General features: G+C 37.3%; 1 protein-coding gene across 3 annotated transcripts in view; it reads right to left on the reverse strand.

The window, feature by feature from the left end:
• Positions 1–21,039, reverse strand: part of LOC102690452 (fasciculation and elongation protein zeta-2) — an 84,188-nt gene that overhangs the window by 4,494 nt on the left and 58,655 nt on the right. Inside the window, exons 6-9 of one of the 3 annotated variants that reach the window (XM_015345305.2) lie at positions 20,643–20,723; positions 7,265–7,340; positions 4,492–4,557; positions 2,835–2,859 (exon numbers count right to left, since the gene is read on the reverse strand). In XM_015345305.2, the coding sequence (XP_015200791.1) occupies positions 2,849–2,859; positions 4,492–4,557; positions 7,265–7,340; positions 20,643–20,723 (234 nt within the window). In that variant the 3' untranslated portion in view covers positions 2,835–2,848. The remainder of the gene's footprint in view (positions 1–2,834; positions 2,860–4,491; positions 4,558–7,264; positions 7,341–20,642; positions 20,724–21,039) is intronic. The other 2 variants (XM_015345298.2, XM_015345308.2) reach the window with 2 other exon arrangements.

The raw sequence follows: 21,039 nt of genomic DNA on the forward strand, positions 1-21,039 counted from the left end.
GTGACATTGGGTGTCCTATTATTTTATAGTAATTTAAAAAAACTCCAAAGATCAATTATGAAGCAAAACATCAGCACAAAACAGTCTCCTAGCTCAGTGTGCTCAGACGCAAAGACTCTTGTGCAATGTGAATAGCAACTTTGGACTTTGGAAAGTTTACTGACATCACAGTGAAAAGGGTGAAAAAGAATGGGAATACCCACCATTTTGTATACAAGGAATTACTGTTATTATATGTTCTCTCCATAATTCTGTAATATTTCATCAATTATAAAGGCAGAGAGCAAATTTTTAAATTAACAATCCAACTTATTTAAAAGTCATGGCTCTTCTTAAGGCCAATAATATACGTAAAAACTAATATTTTTCATTTTTTTCAAACAAATTATATTTCTGGCATTATGACAACAGTCATAATGTAATGACTTACATATTAATTGTTCACAAATAAAACGTTTCATACAAAACTGAAAGTTTTCTGCAATTACAAACTTAGTTCAGCTTTTCAATTGTCTTTCACATAAAATGCCCTGTGAGAGTATTCTAACCCAGTTTTATTTTGTTGCTTTAAATCTTGCAGTCACAACACTCTGATCAATCAATCAGTATTTGGTATCAGCCAAATCCATACATTCAAAGTTTAAAGGAAACTGGAAAAGTCATGATTGCAGAAGTATTCAAACCCTTTGCGGTAGCAAACCTAAATTAATTTTGGTGTGCACAATTACCTGTAATTGTCATTTCTGAGTCTCTTAATTGTATTTAGCGGAGTCTGCGTACAATAATAGTGGATCACATGATTTCAGAATAAATGCACCAGTCTTTGTAACATCCCTCAGTCAGGTACTGAATTGCAAGCTGAGATTCAACCATAACGATCACGGAGCCTTCAAAACTCCTCAGGCATAAAGGTGTGTGAAGGCACAGAACAGAAGAAGAGAATAAAACATTTTAAAGACCCTTTACTATCTCTTTGAAAATTGTGAAGCTGAACATTAAGAAGCAGAAAGAACTCAAGGGAGAAACTGGTTAGGGATGCATTTGTCAGTGACTTGACATAGTCCTAACTTGAAACCTATGGAAAATCAATGGAAAGAAGTGAAAACTGCTGTCCATATGTGATTACCGAGCAACATGAGAGAGCTTGAGCAAATTTACCAAGAGAAATGGGCAAACATTTGCACCACAACAGTGTGAAAGACTGAGACTTTGATATAGATTTAACAAAAAACTTTCAGTTTGTAATTGCTGCCAAAGCTGTTTCCAAAATATTGAATACTTATGCAATCACCATATTTCTGTTTTTTCAATTTAGTTTTTGCTAACATTTATTGTTATTGTACTATTAGTAGTCCTCAGTTTGAACATTTAGGTTTTTACTAAAACATTAAGTTATATGCATGCATCATTGTGTGATTTTAAAATGTGGGTCAATCATAGGAAGAGTCTGAATATGTTTGCAAGGCACTGTGTAACTGCCTAAACTAACCTAACTAAAGCTCAGGAATAACATTGGCTGCTGATGAATATTCACTGATACACTCAATCTTTAACTTTCAATTGTGTTATCTCTAGATATATTTTCCACTAATATAATTTCCAATAATATTGATATGTTTTTAACCCAAAACATTACAGCAAATATCAGTAAACATCCCACAAAAATCTGTTGATTAAATAGCATGGTGCTTGGATGCAGCCTTTTGTAAAGCACATGTAAAGCACATGTAGAACTGAGGCACCTGCGTGTGTCAGTCTAAGTTTCTTTTACGGACTAGACACTGTGAGTTTCCAGAATTGTAAGTGAAAGTTGTTTCGGTTCTGAAGGCTGACTTTTGAGTTTTAGTATTGGGCTCACAGTGCAAAAAAAAACAGATGATGATGGTGTGCACTTCAGATGCTATGTGTAGAGTGTATAGTTTCCCTTTTGTGAGGGATTGTAGTGGTAGGCCAAGTTCAATAACTGTGATTCCAGATCTGGGGTTTATAAAGAGAATTAAAAAATACAATTTTTGGTATCTTGGTTACTAAAGTAAAAAATTATCTTGATAGCTGAAGAGTGGGAGTGGGAGTGGATAAGTTCAGAAAAAGGCACAGTTTTCACCAGTCTTTACTACCACCTCTGCTTGAAGGCAAGTGGGTTCCTACATTGCTACACCTACCACCTCAAGGTCTTACTTCTAGCACAAATAATATTGAGACATTTATCCAAACCTATTTTATTCAAACAGAGTGGCAAAAAAGTATCAATATAGATACAACCATCTATCTACATGTAACGTGTTAAGACATTCATTAACCATCATTTGTCCAGCTTATTTATTGCAAATAAAAATCCCTCTAGGGTTCCCCATCAGAAAATACATTTTGAAAGCAGTTCAGATCACATATTAAGTAAAATATAGTCAGGATGAAATTTCATGATTCATATTTATCAGTTAGGGATAAGTTTAGATGTATACCATTTTTTCTGCTTACAAAGTCAGGCCCTAAAGAAAAAACATTAATAGAGTGATAAGTACCCAGAGAATAGTTTCTGTTAAGTCACTGATTTTATTTGTTTTATTAAATATATAAATATTTTGTGGAAGTACTGTAAGTGTTACAGGTGAATTTAGTAGTTTGTTACTGAAAGGTGATTGTGAACAAAGCTTAGGTTTAAAAAGCAAAAGGGTAGTTGCAGTGAAGGTAGAGGATCTAGTAGCTAGCAACACAGTGACAAACAGCAAAGAAACAAGTATCTACCAGCACTATGACAGTCTGTACACTACTCAGAAATGAGAGGCTCTCCACAGAAGCTCCTCATTCATGGGCTGCAAGCAATGCACACAAACCTCTGTCCAGATTGTCACACGAATGCTAGCAAGAACGACAAAGCAAATAAAATAAACATGAAAGATCAGGAGCTATAGTACAGAAAAATGAAACTATTATTATGAAAATATAGGATTTTATTTAGGAGTAAGAAATTAAAAACAACAACAAAAAAGAAAAAATTCACTGTTTTCAGCTTGTGTTACATCCTCAAATTAACACAAGTCTTCTGATGATCTCTGCAGCCAAATGGTGATGCTCTAAGCACCACTGTCATTGCTGTACCTAATGCTGTCATATCATGGTGAAATATTGGCAGTCAGCAAAGTCAAAGTCACCCACAGGAACATTTCTTGGCATGTACATTACAATACTGTGAGGCTACAGTCATTAATAAAAATAATGTTTTGGATTTTTCTAACATTTTTATTAAATATTCTCTAAGAAATGGTGTGGAGTGGGGGATCTTTCTAAACTGATTAAAAAGAATTAGCTAAACGTCCCTGACACAAACTGGGTTATGAATGTTGTGCTGTTCATACCTACCAGAAAGATTTCCACATTAAAGATCTTTAGATACTGTACTTCAGAAAACTATTTCAAGTTGTGTACATTTTGGAAAGCGTGAAAAGATCGTTCATCAAAAGGCTATTTGACCTCATCACTGTACGATCTGCCTTCTCGAGTTACAAAGTTCAGAACATTAGGAATAAAATAACGGTACTCTCTATTAATACTACTCCGAATAATAATAGTCCTTAGAGAAAACAATTTTGGCTAAAAACAATTAATAAATTGCGGGCTGTTATGAAAAGTAAATTATCTCCAAGTATTCTCCAAATATATATGTGCTCCAGAGAAGCAAAGGACTACTGTTGATCAAAATTAGGTTCTAAATTAAACTATGTGGTTCTTAAGAACAAATCTTTAATTTCATAAACTTATCCTCTGAGTAACTGAATCTGTACCTCATTTAATATTACTAAGCACAAAAAAACTGGCTGAATTAATAAACTGTTTAGAACAGTATGTTTTTTCCAAATGCCAAATGTTTTGTGTAGATTTTCTGAGCATTTATTACTACAGTATGACTGAGAAACATCAGATACGTAACAAGTAAAAACTGAAAGGCAGACAGGATTTCCCCCTATATTTAATTCCACAAAAAACAAAGGGAGCTTTGCCATGTATATCCATCCAACGGCTGCACTTTATAAAGAGTTGCACTTAAAGGAGGAATGTAATATATAGTAAATAAACAGAAGCAAAAATAATTCCTGGCTCCACAGACTGGACAAGCAATAACTATTTAAACATCTTCATTTTACCCGTGCATTATGCTGAAGGAGTTAATTAGGCAAGTTCAAAGAGGGTTCATTAACTAGGCCTTAACCCATATTATTTATAAACTGAACATAAATATTGGACAGGACAAAAAAATACAACCTGGGGTTGTATGGTTGCTGTTTGGTATGGCCATAAACTCTTGAATATGTCATTTTCCACTGACTCACAGCTCACCTGGTTTTCCTTATGAATTTATTTGAACCTAAGGAGATAGCCAAATATATATTACCTCATGAAAAATGAATGTGGAACCTTCCTAGTTCTTCTTTTCATTTCAATACTTTCTCACCCAAAATGGCAAAAGAGAGTGTCAGAGAGAATTTTACATACCTTTTAGGATGTAGTCTGTAAGTAAACTTGGCACTTTCTCACTGTCCTCCCTCATGGCATGAAGAACTGGAGCAGGAAACAAAATAGTTTAGGATTTAGGACAATCCTAAGAAAATAACTACGCTTTTTGCTCACTCACTGTTCCAACTGTTTGTTTTTTAAGGCATTCAAGATAGAATATCATTTAAAATGAGAAAGAAAATTCACTTATGACCAATAATATCAAAGCTAAAGGGACCCAGTATTTGAAGAATATCAAAACCACATTCTCCATTCACAATGTGATCAGAAATCACATTATTTCAGATTGGACTTGGACAGATTGGACAGTTGGGCTGACGATTTACTAAAGTGGTGATGGTATACTGTATATAGGTATGATAGGCATCATCTACCTCTGGATATTGTCTTTATCAAAGATAAGAGGTTGTACCGTTCAGAATGTTGTATAATGTGTTACAATTAAGCTCTAAAGGTTTTGGTTTTATTGTGATTATAGCGATTAGAGCTGTTGTTTTCATGTCCCCCCATAAAGTTAATAATACTACTTATTGCAGTGATTTTCTGTGTTCATTACTTTAGCCAGTGTAATATTAGTTCTTTTGAAAACAAATCCAAATAATTAACATTTTGTGGAGGTTTCCTTCAAAGTTTTCTCAAAAGGTAATTATTTTTTTCCCTTAATTGTTTAACAACTTAAAATGCAAGACAAACTTTTTTATATGGTTATCCTATTCAGAAAAGTTATTGCAGTTTTAGCTACTTATTAGTAGTATTTCATTCTGGAGACAGAAAAGGAGCAACCTCATACATTTAACAATTTATTGATAAGTTAACACTGTCAATGAAGAAAAAAAGGAACACCATACTGGGCCATTACTGCAATCGCAACACTCTAAAGTCTGCTCATACTGTGTGCCACTTAGCCCAATTGATCAGGTTTCCCATTATGGAACATCTCAGTCCCTGAAAACTTACAAAAGGAGAGTAGGTAGAAGAAGGTACAATACTTTTTTTTCACTCAACTTCCACCACTTGGATACTCTCCAGCAGGTTCATAATTGACAAATACAAAGGAGAAATAAGTCGTCACATTGAAATTTGAATGGCAATTAAATTAAAAGAAGTGCAAGGTTTTCCTTTTTCTAAGACAACAAAAGGTATAAAGGCACACTGTGCTGGTGAAAGAGTGCATTAATCAAAATAATAACATACAACAAATAAAACAAGAACGTAAATGGGTATTTCCCAAAGGAAATTATTATTAAGTCGGTCGAGAGCTTCAAAGTCTACAGAAACACTTCTGTCTAAGATGACAGAAAAATATTTTGTCCTCCTTTTTTTCATTCTTTACCCCACCCCTCTAACATGTCAATGAGAACATTTTGGAAGGATACAGAAACATTTTGTTCCTACAGTCAAGCCACACTTCTTTTTAAAAGTAGTTAAATTCCAGAAAAAAATATCAACCAATAACAAAATTCCCAAGATAGAAGTTCTTAAATTTTCCTTGTATCCCAAACTGCAGACTTTTATTATATATTACTGAACACTGTTGTCCTAAGCGAGTAGAAAACACATTACTTTTAGATAGATTTTCACATTACTTTTAAAGTGAAAAATTACGGTGAGGGAATAACAGATGTACAACATCGTAAAGCTCCGAGTTATAGTCTATACTTCTGTACGGCAGTCCATTCTTATACTTTCAGCGATATCCTTTTACAGAAATACAGGAGAATTATTAGAATTCATTTCAGAGTGTTTGCTTCAATAAAACATCCACAGGTTTAGCATGTAGTAAGATATATAAAGCATGGTGTTAAAACTAAATGTATCCATTGCCATTTGGAAATGTACACAGCTTTCAATACATACAATTTGTTTGTATACAGTACTTTAAAATGTTTTAAGGTTTTATCAATCAATTAGTCTGGGTCCCTCTGCATCAGACAATTTCCCACTGCAACATGCTGCAATTAAAGCATGCAATACTATAGGCTGCCCAATGCTTTCTGAAGTAAACAATCTGAGTTTGATGGAAACTCAGAGGAGCCAGATAGACTGATTAAAAAGTGACTGCATTCATTCCTGCTGTGTAATGGTAAAACTTCAGAAAACAAGAGCAATGATGCAATCCTACCAAATCGATAAGCCTACTAACGTGCTGCTAAAAGGGGGGTTACGTATCAAGCACTACAACAGCACAGTTGTTATAATATCCCAGTATAAGTTCTCATAGAGCACATGGAAGGTTAGTAAATGGGTAAATGGCTGAGGATAATAGTCCCAGAACCAGGGCTTAAACTTGAATTCTTCTATCAACATGTCTTTAATACTGACTTCAAACTTTTTGTTTTTTGTCATTTCCTTTGAAAAAATATATTTGATATTTGAGAGAGAAATTAAAAGCACAGAGTAACATGTAAATAAGAGATTAATCAGTATAATGCTAAAAATACATCTTTTTATTGTATGTTAATACCAAATACACTGTTTTGTTCATAACAATTATAACAAACAATTATTTTTTATAACAATTATCATAACAAACAATTATTTTCCCTGTTTTTTAGAATTCCTTTTGTTTATGAAGTGTAAAATCTTGGCCTCAAGCCACAAAGTTAATGTTTTACTAACAGTTGTTACACTGGTGTTTTGAACCATCTTTCATATAATGAGTGTTGATATTCTTCCTGAAAGGCTAATAATTAGGGACACATTAGTAACTTTTTTTTATCAAAATGAGGCCTCTCTTCCTGGCTAAACTTACTTTTGGTGAGGATCTGAAGGTCTTCAACTGATGGAGGTCCACCCTTTTTCTCATAAGGAATGACTGTGGTCAAATACTGCAAGAAAGAGAAAAAGTGTTACTGACAGGAGATGGTCCCTTCCTGATAAACTGTAATTAAGGGTGTAGCGGCAATGCTTGTTAATAAGACAGAATTAAGCGTTGGTATGGTTTCCTAAATGAGGCCCCATCTCACCCTCCATTTCTGTGGTGCAGCCACAGAGAAAGTATTCATGCAGGCTGATTTAAGATGTTTTCTTTTGATAAGGGGCAGCTCTCAGACGGGGATGCACTTAGCTAAGCCTGGCTATCATGATCAATGGTCATCCATTGGCGCCTATCTGTCTAGGGAGTGCCGAATGGACATCTGGACTGAATTCCTAAGTGTCAAGAGTAAGTGACTCATATCTCACCTTGACCAACCAATCAGGGACTGGCAGGGCGTGGTAATACCACGTGGGTCTCCAATGCCCGCCAAACTCTCAACCAATCAGCACACATCTGGGTCTTGATCAAAAAGGGAGCGCAAGCTCAGATCGGGGCTCTCCTTGGCCATTTTCACGCATCCTCAGAGACAATCACGTGACAACTGCTGTTGTCTGCAAAGGGACTTGGACTGTTCTAAGCACGAGGCCGAGGATCCCGTGAGTACTCAGAATTCTACCAACGTGAATGCTCCGCTTGATCAACGGCAGCCTACAGTTGGACCCTCGTCGACAACCTGAATAGCTTATTCAGAAGCAGCGCTGGACAGGGAACGAACCAGCTTCTCCCAGGCAAAAGAGTGACTTGTGTGGACTCGCGGTCACACTCTGTGCATAGAGACTTTCTACTAGCCAGCCGGACTGCTGGTAGATCCCCTCGGAGCAACGACTGCCCCGCGCGCCACAGTCAGATTCCTCCGCCTTTCCTACTCCGAGCTGCACCTCGACTGGTTGGCCGGTAGCCAGAGGACGCCGGGACAACGCCCATCGGACAACCGCTGGAACAGAGGCTGCAACAGAGCCTGTCAGCTGGTTTGGTGTTCGGGCAGGGAAATTCCAAATCCATACACAGTGGATAAGTAAACCCCATGTTCTACATTGCGTCTCGAGAATTCAATTGTACCTCAACACAAGTTGTTATCAATTTAATTCATGAGTAATGTATTTACTTAGAGTAACAGTGGGTAATAACACTGATTAGCGATTTGGTAACCGAACGATATATATTGACATATATTCTCTGTTGTGTATCTCTTTGTGTTTGCATCTCTTCGAGATTATATACCTTGTATATTGATAACCCTAACAGTAAGGTCTTCTGCTCATATCCAGGCAGACTAGTATATGTTTGATGCACAGTTTATATTAATAAATGTATCTCGTGTATTGAACCCGTGTGTGTGCGTTGTTAGATGTTCTGACGATTGATTTTCTAAAAGCCCCAACAAACAACCTCGTGATTACTGCTACAATTAATAATTGTCTCAGTAAACCCATCAAACCTCTACAAGGGGTAAAGTATAGGTGAAAACCCAGGAAGACAAAAGGAAAGGCAGATTATAGGGGTATTTTACTTTTTTAAATTTTGAAAGGAATAAGAATCAACAAATGTAGGTCTGTGGATGGAGGGTTAACACAGATTTTAATAAAAAAGGATTAAAAAATGTGATACATATTTCAGTATAAAGGCAGCTCAGATTGGCCTTGAGTTTATGAGGGAAGTAGGACTTTATTAAGAAATGTATATAAACTACATGTATTTATATTTAAAAAATAAATATTATTAAAACAAACTAAACCTAATTCCTAATTAAATTTAGGTCATTTTAATTTTTAAAACCATTGGTTGTTAAATTGTTGGTACTGCAGACATCTGAACAAAATCATGAATAATTCAGGGATTAAAAGGTATAATCTATGAGTTGGCAGTTCAAAACATTAATAAAAGTATTCACATTTCTAAAAAAATAAATGGAAAAATTGGTCTTAGTGAGCTGGTCTTGATTAATGGCCAAGAGGATCCCAGATTTTCAGGACTATAACTACATAAGAGTTACGGGAGAAATTAAGAGAAATATGACTGCAAGCACTATAAGTATTAAAAGCAAGAATCGTAAATCTCCACATTGAGCTATAACTACAGCAAAGCACAACTGAAGAGAACTCAACATGGCAATGGACACCAATGTTATTGGCACAGACACAGATCCAAATTTCTGCCGACACATGTCCAAAAGCAAAGTTTATGACCAACTTCCCAATCTAATTTCAGTGCCAACTACTGAATGAATAAATTAATTTAATAATAATGTGATTATTCAGGTATTTCTATGCAACAATTCAAAGAAGTCAAAAAAGCCCCATGGTGAATTAGACACATAAAAGATGCTTGGTGCACACTGTCATCATGCTACTGTACAGATTGGTGCTTGGTGTTGTGTCACATACATCTTACCTGCATTTAGATGCTCATGCTGATATGGCAAGTTTGTACAATATGCCCAACACAGCTTTGGCAGATAAATGAAAGGAGATTAAGCTAACTAAGTCTTGTAGCCCAAACAAAATAAAACCCATTCCTGCAGTTTACTTAACAGGGAAATCTGTTAATGTAACAATTCTCTTGTAACTTGCTTTCTTTCAAAGTTCTTTCCATGAGACATTCTTCATCTCTGAAAACAACCCATTTCACCTTTCTTGATGTTGAAAAGCCGAAACTAATTCCTCTTTGGAAGAAAGGCAGCATCCGCAAAAAACAATATACTGTCAGCCTAAGGTCCCAGCAACCTGGAGCCTATCCCAGATGATTCAAGAATATATAAAAAACCTATTTCATTCCTCTGGCTGGAGCCGTCTGTGGCCTGAACAGCAACACACACAGGGAATATACAGTAAATGAACAATTAGTACAGAACCCATTACGCAAAGCATGATTTTCAGATTCTGTTTTGTGAAATCTATGCAGTGTTATTTTAATTGTGCACAATCATCGAAGTCTGCCAATTTGAATGACTTTAAATGTCTGAACTTAAATTAATAAAAAAATAATTAATTAAAAGTAATTAATCACATACTGTTTTTAACAGCTATTCACAGTAGGTGTGAAAGAAAGTGTATTGTAATGATCATGTATATATATACAGCATATTTAAAACATTTTAGCAAGTGCTAAAAATAAATCTAACCCATCTATTTTGATCAACACAGAATGGACTTTGAATTTCTAAATTCCATAGGAATACTGCACAAGCTATGAAAAATCAAGCATTAAATAAGCATTAAATGATCAACAGTAAATAAGACAACCGTTATAAGAAATATTTTGCATCCAATACATCTGAAGTGTCCAAATAACACATTTCACATTGAAAACTGAAATAACAGTCGTCTTTTTGGAAAAAGACATGCAATGAAAGCAAACCATTAAGCACTACAAAACAGTTGTAACTGATTTGACATTTTAACTGTTAACGTGAACAGCTGAAACTCTCAGTCTTACAATGTTATAATTTCAAGGATTCTTCTGGCAGCCAAAGGAAATATCAGACTGTCTGAGGCACCAATAATGAATAGCTTTGAAAACAGTAGATGTACAGATGCAGCCATTCAAAACGTGCGGGGTATTTTGCGGTAAACCGCAGTGGGCGTTGCATCAAAACGCAATTATCACGCGGTGTAACACGTCATTTGATGTCATACCGGAAAGTATCCGGAATCACCGCCAGGAGGAGCCAATAAAGCTTAACCTCTCATGTACAGCATTTGAGCTTTTAAATTTAAACTGTGTATTACAGCATGTAAATCATCAGTCATTAAAAAGTTGGTATATTTTATGAAAGCAAGATTGCTCAGTTGGAAAAAAGTACACAACCCACCTTTATCATAAATATTTTAATTATGCAGAAATATTTTATGCATCAAAGTCTTTACCGAAGATATTACTAATACTATTAATAATGAATGACTCTGGACAAGCTCTAAACTCAAAGTATTACGCTGGTCCACATTCTTTCTAACCATCCTTTTAAACGAAAATACTTTTATTTTTTTCTTTGACAAACACCACAGCATTTAGTTGATCTTACTAACGAGGACAGGACATTAGCTAGCCAATATGATAAAGGAATAAATGACTTTTATTGCTAATTTCTTTAGCACATTTGTACAAGCACTTGGAATCTGTCCAAGTCCTACTTTGTCAGGCATTTTCTTTTAGTATAACGGACATAAAAACTCCCTTGCTTTTAACAGAGCGTTTCATAATTTCTAACAACGAAAATTATTTTAACTGTGACACTTATCATTCAACAAGATCTCAAAATATCACAAGGATCCTCAAGAGATCAACAAAGACAACCGAAAAAGATATGTGTATAAGATACTGTCCATGAGAATCCAAGCTTTTTTATCTACACTAAGAAGTAGTCTTTAAAATTTCAAATTCTTCCAGCACGGGGGTACCTTTAAAGCGGAGACGACGGCACCGACATTTTTTGGCATGCATAAAAAACAGCAATTCTGTCAGTGAGCCCAAAATGAATTAATAGCAAACATGGTTTCATGGAGGGCTTCTCAGATAGTTGGGAATTCAGGTAGAATTTTCAGAATAATTGCAAATCTAGCAGGATAGAGAAAGCACAGAAAATAGGCAGTTAGATTGGTCAGATTAGTATGAAAAGCCATTTAGCAAAGAGGGAATGAGAAGAGTGACAAACTAGTATACTTTAGATCTTTTTTTCTGAACCAGGGAAAATCTGATCATGTTTCTCTATAACAATAATAAAAAAGACAGGTGTAATGCATCCCTGTTAGGATTCTCGCTGTGATATTCTGAACATATTGAAGATTGCTCAGTGTGGATTTAATTTCCCCAGTGAACAGGATGTGCATTTATTAATTCTAGAAAAAAAAGCCTTTCTTGATTTCTCTAGTTCGTAGTTTCTCTAGGTCCCTTTAAAATAAACTATTATTCCACAATGCAGAGTATTACATGGCCAGTATTTACACTTGATATTTGTGATTGAAAGAAATTAACACAAGCAGCTTTTGGGGATTTAAGTGTTGGCTGAGTTATTGCAGGATAAAAGACTAGAGATGTTGGCAAGAAGAAGATAATTTGGGGAAAGCTGAGGAATACACTTATAACAAGAACACTTCCTAATGGGGTTAGGCATACTTTTGATGAAGATGATGAAGTTAACAGACTGTATGTTTACATAGATACTGAAATGAGGATTGTATTTTAGATTTTGTGTAGTTGCTAGCATAGAACTGTGTGTTGGATGCACATGAATTGAAGGAATGGGCAAACATAGCTGATGCTGATCCACAGAACCAGCATATTAAGATGTTTATAATTAGAGGCAATTTGTTTAAATAACTAGGTATGGATACTGATGTGCAAGAGAGGTGGAAAGGCTGTTTCCTTAAGCCAGCCCTATAAAATATTTTATTCTCAGTGAGATGCTGCCATTTCATAGTGGGTTTCTAACACTGTGTATAGTTCCATCCACACAGTGCCTTTACTTCCATCCATTTTGTAATCTCTTTATCCAGTACAAAGGATTTGGAGCCTATCCCAGTAAGCAACGGACACAAGGCAGAATACACCCTGGACATAGCGCCAGTCCATCACAGGACAGACAGACACAAACACACACACACCAGGGCCAGTTTTCCCATAAACCAATTAACTTACCAGTATGTTTTGGAGTGCGAGAGGGAGTCATATCACACATATGGGGAAAAACCATGTAACCCAGAGAGAAAATGCAAACCCCACACACATAGGACAGCAGGAATTGAACCTAGGACCCCAGTGCTGCAAGATAGCAATGCTAACCGCTTCCCCACCATTAGAAATGGATGGATATTTTAGTTATCTTTCAAGTTCACAGGTTTGCATGCATAATTTAATTTTGAAAGCCACTGAGACATCAGGTACTACTGTTGAATTTATGAAAAATAAACAAAACAAAATGCATACTAACAACTGTGCCATCCTACTTGAAGTAAGACACAAAATGTTTGGTGTGGGCCTTGATTGCGCCCGGGGTCCTGAGATTAGGTACGCCTTGATCGTGCACGGATTGGCGTGGCGTGGTTTTTTGTTTTAAAGGGAACAGGAGAGAAGTAGATTATATATATATGTATGTTTTTGGTGTTTTCCTTGTTAGTGAATACATATACACACGCACGACACTAACATAAACACACCTCATAATAAAAGTGCAAAGCATTTAAAGGACGTTGAGATCCGAGAATCGCCCTGATTGAGGTCAGTGTGTAAATCCACCCCGGGGCAAAAGCAGCGATGCTGGCATTCTGGGGATGGTGAATTACTGATCAAGGAAAGGGGGTTTTCGATGTCTCATTCCTTGCCTGTGAACAGTGCCGTGTAAGTCCTCTCTAAAGACTCTGAGAGGCATTTAGATCTGGAGGTAACAGACACCTTAGCTGAATGAGTGCAGGAATGCACAGAATTTCCAAAGTGAAAGCATCCCCCTACTGTATGAGCTGTTACCTCACACACGACAAAGTAACTCTTAAAGAGACCGAACATGTGTGCTAACTGATGGATTGAGAAAGTGGTGGAAGGGTCCTTTTATATATTGGAAAAGTGTAAGTTGACGGAAAAGAAGGAGAAAATTATGGGAAAAGCTGAGTTTGTCAGAGGGAGTTGGGGCGAAGACGCCTGTAAAGAAAGCATATGAGTATTGATTGGCAAAAGCAAAACCATGTAGCTCCCACCCTGGTGCACGGCCGGCACCAGTGGTGGCAGATACATGAGAAAAAAAAAGAAAGAAATTGGAATGATTACTAAAAAGTGTGTTTACGGAAGAGAAAAAAAACCAGACAGAAAGATACTTTACTCGCTACAAAGATTATGAAAAAAAGCAAAACGAGGCTGTGCAGGAGGATCGAAAGCTGAAAAGGGGGTACAGACTGTCAGACGGTGTTTGGTCTGAGCAGAAGAAAAAATAAGCAGACGGATAATAAGCGATGTCGAGTTTTATGAGAAGTTACGCTGTTAAAAGGAAAAAGGATTCATGTGAAGTGAAACAAGAATAGAGTGCATTGAAGTATGAAGAGAAAAAATATATTCTCGATGTGTATGTGTGTTTTATGAATTTGTGTGCTGGCATGTATGTGTGTAACTGTCAGTTTTGGTATACTAAATGATGGTGTGAGTGTGTTTAGCCAGCTGGACTGGCTAGAGACGCAACTAAAGGCACTTGACGAAAATCAACTTCAAGAGACTGGAAAATATAAGAGCATCTGAAACGTATAGGTACAGTACAAGTGGACGTAATAGGAGTTAGATTAACAGTTTTTGTATTTATATACAATTAGTTGTAATAGTGGAAACAAGTTGGATTTATTTGAATATCTTTCAAACGCTGTAGGTTTAGAATTAAGACTGGGGAGAATAAAGTCTTGTGAGAAGAGCAGTTTACCTAAAGATTAGATCCTGTAAATCCCTTGTAGCCTCCCTATGTCTGTCCCAGTCCAGTCTGTAAAAGGAGTTAAACCTAAAATGTACTGTTAATGGTGTGCTGGTTTCTCTGTTATGGGATACTGGAGCATTACTGTCATGCTTGTCTCACTTCACAGTGTGCTATAGAGTAATGTATATGGGGAGACGGCAGGTGGCCACAGGAGTATTGGGGCAGCAAGTTTTACTTGCAGAGTACCAGATTTTAACATTGATTTTAACATTCACGTGGTGAATGTGGGTGGTTTTATCCCGGATCTATTGGGTTGGAATATTATGCATTACAAGGAATGACTATCCAGAACGGGGTATCACGTGGCTTCAACTGACTGTGATCACTCAGTATGTTGATGGTATTCTGAGTGCTTCCCCTAATGAGCAAACCCACAAGTCTGAGTTGCTTCAGGTTTAGACTGTCTAATATTAAGCAGTTATGATAAGGCCCTTTTGTGTCGAGCATGGGCCTGGGTGCAATGTTTTTACAGGGTGAGCACAACTCTTAACAGATCTGCTTAAGGGGGGAGTGCAGTACAAGGACAAGATTGCCTTGGTTCCAGCAGCAAAAGCCGCCTGTAATAATTTGAAACAAGCTCTCTTACAGGTGCCGAGACTGGGGTTTCCTCAGATGGATCAACCATTCCTTTGTATGTAAGTGTGGAAAATGGGTTCTGGGCAGCTGTGCTGACGCAGGAGCATGGAGCATGGAGGTAGGCACTATTATACCATTAGATTCTGTAGCCAAAAGGTGGGGGACCGTGAAAATTTAAGAAAATGTAATACTGTTTACTCTCTGATGCATGAGGGAGAACAGAGAACACGCTGAGCCGTTACAACAGAATTTGAGCTGCAAACGACCGGAAAAATGCCCCTCCACTGCCTCAGCGCAGCAAGCCAGTTTAGAGCCCTGAGATTGTAAAAAGAAAGATGTTAAAGGGTTACTGTATATGTATATAATGTATGTATTTGTTGCATGTAGGCCACAATTCTGGATGGCTATGGAGAAACAGGATTCTCTCACAACGGCAGGGACTCCAGTTAAGAATACTGGGCTTGCCTCTGAACTAATTTGTAGTTTTACAGCTGCCGATGGAAGCAGCTGGAGTAAGGTGTAAATAACACAATAAATAAAGAATTCCAGTAACAACCATGCAGATGCAGATGCCAGACGAGCGGCACTGGGAGAGCAGGAGTCTGAGACCCCTGTGAATCCCCTATTGGGGAAAAGGGAGAATTCAGGTTGAGGCCTTTAATAGATGTTTAATAGTGGTTAGAAAAAATGTGTAAAGAATGTGGGGTTGTATGATGATGGGAGGTGGGCTGGCGCATACCCAAGTGTATGACAAAGATGATCCCATGGTACGGACTGCCCTGCCCCTTGGATACTGATCTAGGGGCATACTACACTGGGAAGGTGTGCCAGGCTGTAATCACATCACTAGGGGTAAGTTGGAAGTCACATTGCCCCATCACCCACAGTCTGAAAGACCAACTAAGGAAATATGAACCGAAGGAACACCGTGGGTAGATGCTCTGCCTGCGGTCCTGTGCAGTTTGCGGGCTGGAGCAATCGTGAACTGTGAGACTGAGCCCATTTGAGATCATCACTGGCAGCCAAAGAAACTCCCTGGAGGCCAAGTTTGGCTAACGGACTGTTGAATTTACTAACTCTCTATTAAAGTATTGTAGGTCAGTTAACTGAAGCGGTGCACAGGGCTCGTGAACAGGTGCTGGACGATTGGGGACCTCCAGTAGAGGGGAGACACGACCGGATACCTGGCGAGTGGGTGTAGGTGAAGAAGAGATACCCTGCCAGACGTTGCGATCCTGCTGGGAGGGACCATATCAAGTGCCACTAACTACTGACTGTGCAATCTGAGAGACAGGATGAGATCAGCACATCGCACTTTCACCGACCCACGGCACCAGAGACTGAGTGAACAGAAAGAAGGATGTTGTTACCGTTTCTGTGTCTGATGCTTCCTAAGACCAACAGTGTGCTTGTTAGGCCTGAGGAGCATTAATTGGGATATGGTAACAATACATTCCGGGTGTTGGCATATCTATCAGCCAAAAAATGATAATTGGAGTTGGGTCAATATTGCTATTCCAAGATCCTGACGATAGATCTCCACATGGCTGAGGTCTGCGTTTGGGTCCTGGGATAGGACTTTATGTATTTGTAGGATTAGGATTGTTATATATGTATAATTGTAACTATCACTTGTACAAAAACATCAATCACATCTTGTAACTGTGGAACGCACAACGGCACAGTAATGCATGCCTGTACATCTAAAAAGGAAAGATCTGCCCTGACATTGTATGTGTAAAAAATAGGCAGTTCTGATGTATGCCATATTTTATAAGGGGGAATGAAGTAAGACACAAGATGTAAAAAGGGTTAACTTAAGTCAGTTCTGCCTGAAAATTAGACTTCTAAGCAACAGGGGTTTATGGCAGGAAAGGGGGTTAACTGATAAGGATTCCAGATGTGAGCTAGGAACCCCCTGGGGGCGTAATCTTAAACTGACCATTTGGCCAGGGTCTCTTAACTGGCCAAATACCATGACCCCCCCTTACCATAACACCGAATGACGTCCGAAGCAGCAAGGAAGGACTATATAACCTAAAAGTTTGCACCGCCACATGGAACAATACTTATCTGTTTAACTTCATCTGGGGATACAGAACCTTATTCTTTCTGTTACAACATACTCCTTAGTTAATACATTTTATTATTTATAAACAGTTAACATTGTTAGCAAAATATATTGAATTATATTTTACCCTATTTTTTCTTTAGTTTTGTATTTAACTTATTATATGATAGTCAGATTTAATGAATATTTGAACAATGAAAATATATTTTTACAAGATGCGGGGGAAAGTGCAACAACTTTTTACAGTGCTAAATTTAATATTATTGATTACTAATAGTTTATGCTTACACCTTACTTTCTTAATTATATGTATTTAAAACAGTGAACTAAGTGTAACATAACATCAGAAATACAATCGAGAATAGTTTTGTGGTGTTTGTATACATGAAACGTTTCTAAAATGTATAACGTAACAAAATTAAAGACGATTAAAATCTGTAATCTTTCCACTTATAATGTCATTAGAAAGTACAACAAGTTTCTGCTTTGTCTAAGGATAGTATCAAAAAGTAGCCTAAGTGGTGAGAAAGCTGTGCTTAATGATAATTAAGGGACTTAAAAGTAAAAAGAGATAAATGCAGACGCGATTGGTGCCATTAAGCAGTCCAGGCAGCAGAACGTTCGTTCTGTACTGCTGAGCTCCGTGCCTCCTCCCTCTCTCGGTGCCGCGCCGGGTCTAAATATCTAAACATATGTATCTATATAGCAGGTAGTATCACTGTATTCCACTTTCTTTGTAAACACGGAAAAACAGATTCACAACGCGACGCTGTGTCATTGTGTAAAAAAAAGGGTTTTGAACACCCTATATTGTAATGAGCTGCTGAGCTAAGAATACTGTAGGAATGTTCCTGCCGTCAGAGGGGGTGGAAAGTGCCCGCGGTCGTTTAATTAGTATTACAATTCGCACTGATTCCCTTGAGAAGATATGGACATAAGAATATTCGTGTGTGGTCAAAAAATGGCATTAAGCACTTAGAACTAATATGGTTAATACTAGTAAACTGTAACATGCTGTAAGAAGATCGGCCAAACTGGGAAGAAAATGTTTTCAGAGAAAATGTTTCAGGTGTGAAGAACATGGATCTCCAATGCAATTTCAACCAAACCTGTTCCCACACACCCTGCCCCCACTGGCATTAGAATATACACAAAGCACCTCTTTATTTAGAACTCACTCCCCCCCCCCGCCTGTCTCACTTTTTTTAATCCTTCTTTGCCCGGATTGCAGTGGGTAAGATGTTTTTCCAAGAAAAAAAGAGAAATTAAAGAGAAATTTCACCAGAGCCTCTTCTCTTCTTGTGTCTAATTTTTAGTTTAGAAGGATTCAAGCATGAGTTTAGATGAAAGGCAGCGACCTTAATCAAGCCCAAATCATAATTGAACCCATTCAGAGCCTACATTACATTTTAGCGTTTCATTCTGAGCAGGAACCCTCACACCTGAAGACGGCTTGCGTTTTCTCTCTTCTCTTTTAAGCATGTGTACAATGCTGTAATACAATTTAAAATAATTAAAAGTTTAAACAGTATCAACTTAACTCCATTAATATACGTATCGAGTGGTATTAAATAAATACAGCTTTTTAGTATAGATTACACTTTTCTAAAATGTATTTAAAAAATAAAAACGATTACAATCTAATCTTTCCACCTTTGATCCCAAAATCCCAAGAAAAATAAATCTAAACGGGGAGAAAGTTCTGCTGAAAGTTTATTAAGATACTTAGAAGACAAAGATAACAATTTATGTTGCATTTGCCTGATTGTGAATCAAAAAATACATATAATTAAACACGCGTTTGTGATTTAAAACAAAATATAAATGTTTATATCGTAATGCATACTGTACAGCCTCCATTTCTCTATAAAAATTTAAAAGATCATTTGCGCAGCCTAAGGGGGGTCTGCTCTCAGTGACAGCTGACAATCCTCCATACACTCAAGTGCAAAATTAATAATTCCAATGTAAACGTCGTATTTACAATTTGTTGATAATAGAAATGTTAAGTTCTCTAAAGCTTTGTGATAGTTTACCCAGGCAGCAAAAAATCAGCTACACTGGAAAGATGCGACACCGAACACATGATTAATAACCTTTTAAATCTGAAGGGAGATCTAAAGGGATCCCCCCTCCCCACACGATAGAAGCAGGAAGCAGAAGCAGGGACTGTTGTCAGAAGGAAAGAAGGTGACTATTGATTGTTATTAAAAATGACTTACATTTGAACATGTTGTGATATTTAGAAATATAAAAAGTCAATTAATTGTCCATAATATTGCTATTTTATTTTAAGAAATGTTTGTTAAAAGAGAAGTCGTGGTGCAGGCTGGATTTGAACACCCAACCTGTGGTTCAGAAGTTGGGAAAGTAGACCACAGTACCACCCACAAGGTCACAAGAGGAGAGGTGAAACAGCCCTACACATACAGAATCAACAGACATTGTACAGCGTGTACTACTGTGTTGCAGTATATGAATATAATTATATCATTATTAACTTCTTTAGATACGCGATTCCATATTATATTAGCAGAAAACTTAAAACTACCACTTTTTTACACGCTATTTCACATGTTAGTTAAAGACTTCGATGCTTAAAATGTTTAGGGAGAAATGGAATACTGGTGTGTATTTTTTCTTTAAAGTACCGAGACCAGCCATATATACCACGAATGCCTCTGTCGGTCAACCAATCACGTACCGCGGTATTGCGCGTCATCGTGCTTCACAATGCGCGAGGACGTAGCCAATTACCCGCGGTACGTGTCTGTGCCCCACACTTTGAATGGCTGCATCTGTAACTATGAAAAAGAAAGTCTGGGGCCCTCTACAGTAATATAGGCAAAGATAACAACAAAGCAGTTACAGACCACACTACTGAAATCGTAAAATAAGTATATGTTTCCATTTTGCTGTTTGAATATAAAAGTTATTATTCACTTGGCTTACTAAATAACACAAAATGTGAAAAAACACCCTTTTGCTACAAATATTTCGGTCCATTGCAATTCAAACATCCAGACTATCTTAGAGAACTTGGAACTGAGCTGTTGAAAATAGCACAAAACCTTGGAACAGAAAAGGGCCATTTGGAGCTTAAACAGCAGCAGGGTTTGAAGGAGGTCAAATGTCCATTGAGAAGTGTGGAACAGCTCAGAAGGTAAAGGGAAACTGTTTCCCACCCCTGGAGATATATAGTGACAGGGAAAGAGAGGCACCTGTTTCTCTCCACCTGAGTTTCCAAACGTTTGGCGGAAGCCATTCTGAATGACAGTGGAAATTCCCTCCATGCTGAAGCGCTGGAAGCAGTAGAAAGCAAGATAAGAGAGGACAGAGAAACGAGGGAAGAGACAGGAAGAAAGACACATGAAATTTTAAAAAGCAACTACGAGAAACAGACACACAAGAAAACGTGGAAAGGGGTTTGAATATACAAAACATGCTATACATTACATTGAAAATGCAAAATCATAACTGCATGCAGTACCACATACTGTAAGCACAAAAATTCTACTAAGCAAAGCAGCATATGATATTATGACATCAGCAGGCCCTTCACCAAGCACTCATGAGGCATCCTAGAGCACCTCAACTTTCTCCTGTTTTACCATGATA

This window comes from Lepisosteus oculatus, chromosome 2, assembly GCF_040954835.1.
Source record: "Lepisosteus oculatus isolate fLepOcu1 chromosome 2, fLepOcu1.hap2, whole genome shotgun sequence".
Taxonomy (NCBI): Eukaryota; Metazoa; Chordata; class Actinopteri; order Semionotiformes; family Lepisosteidae; genus Lepisosteus; species Lepisosteus oculatus.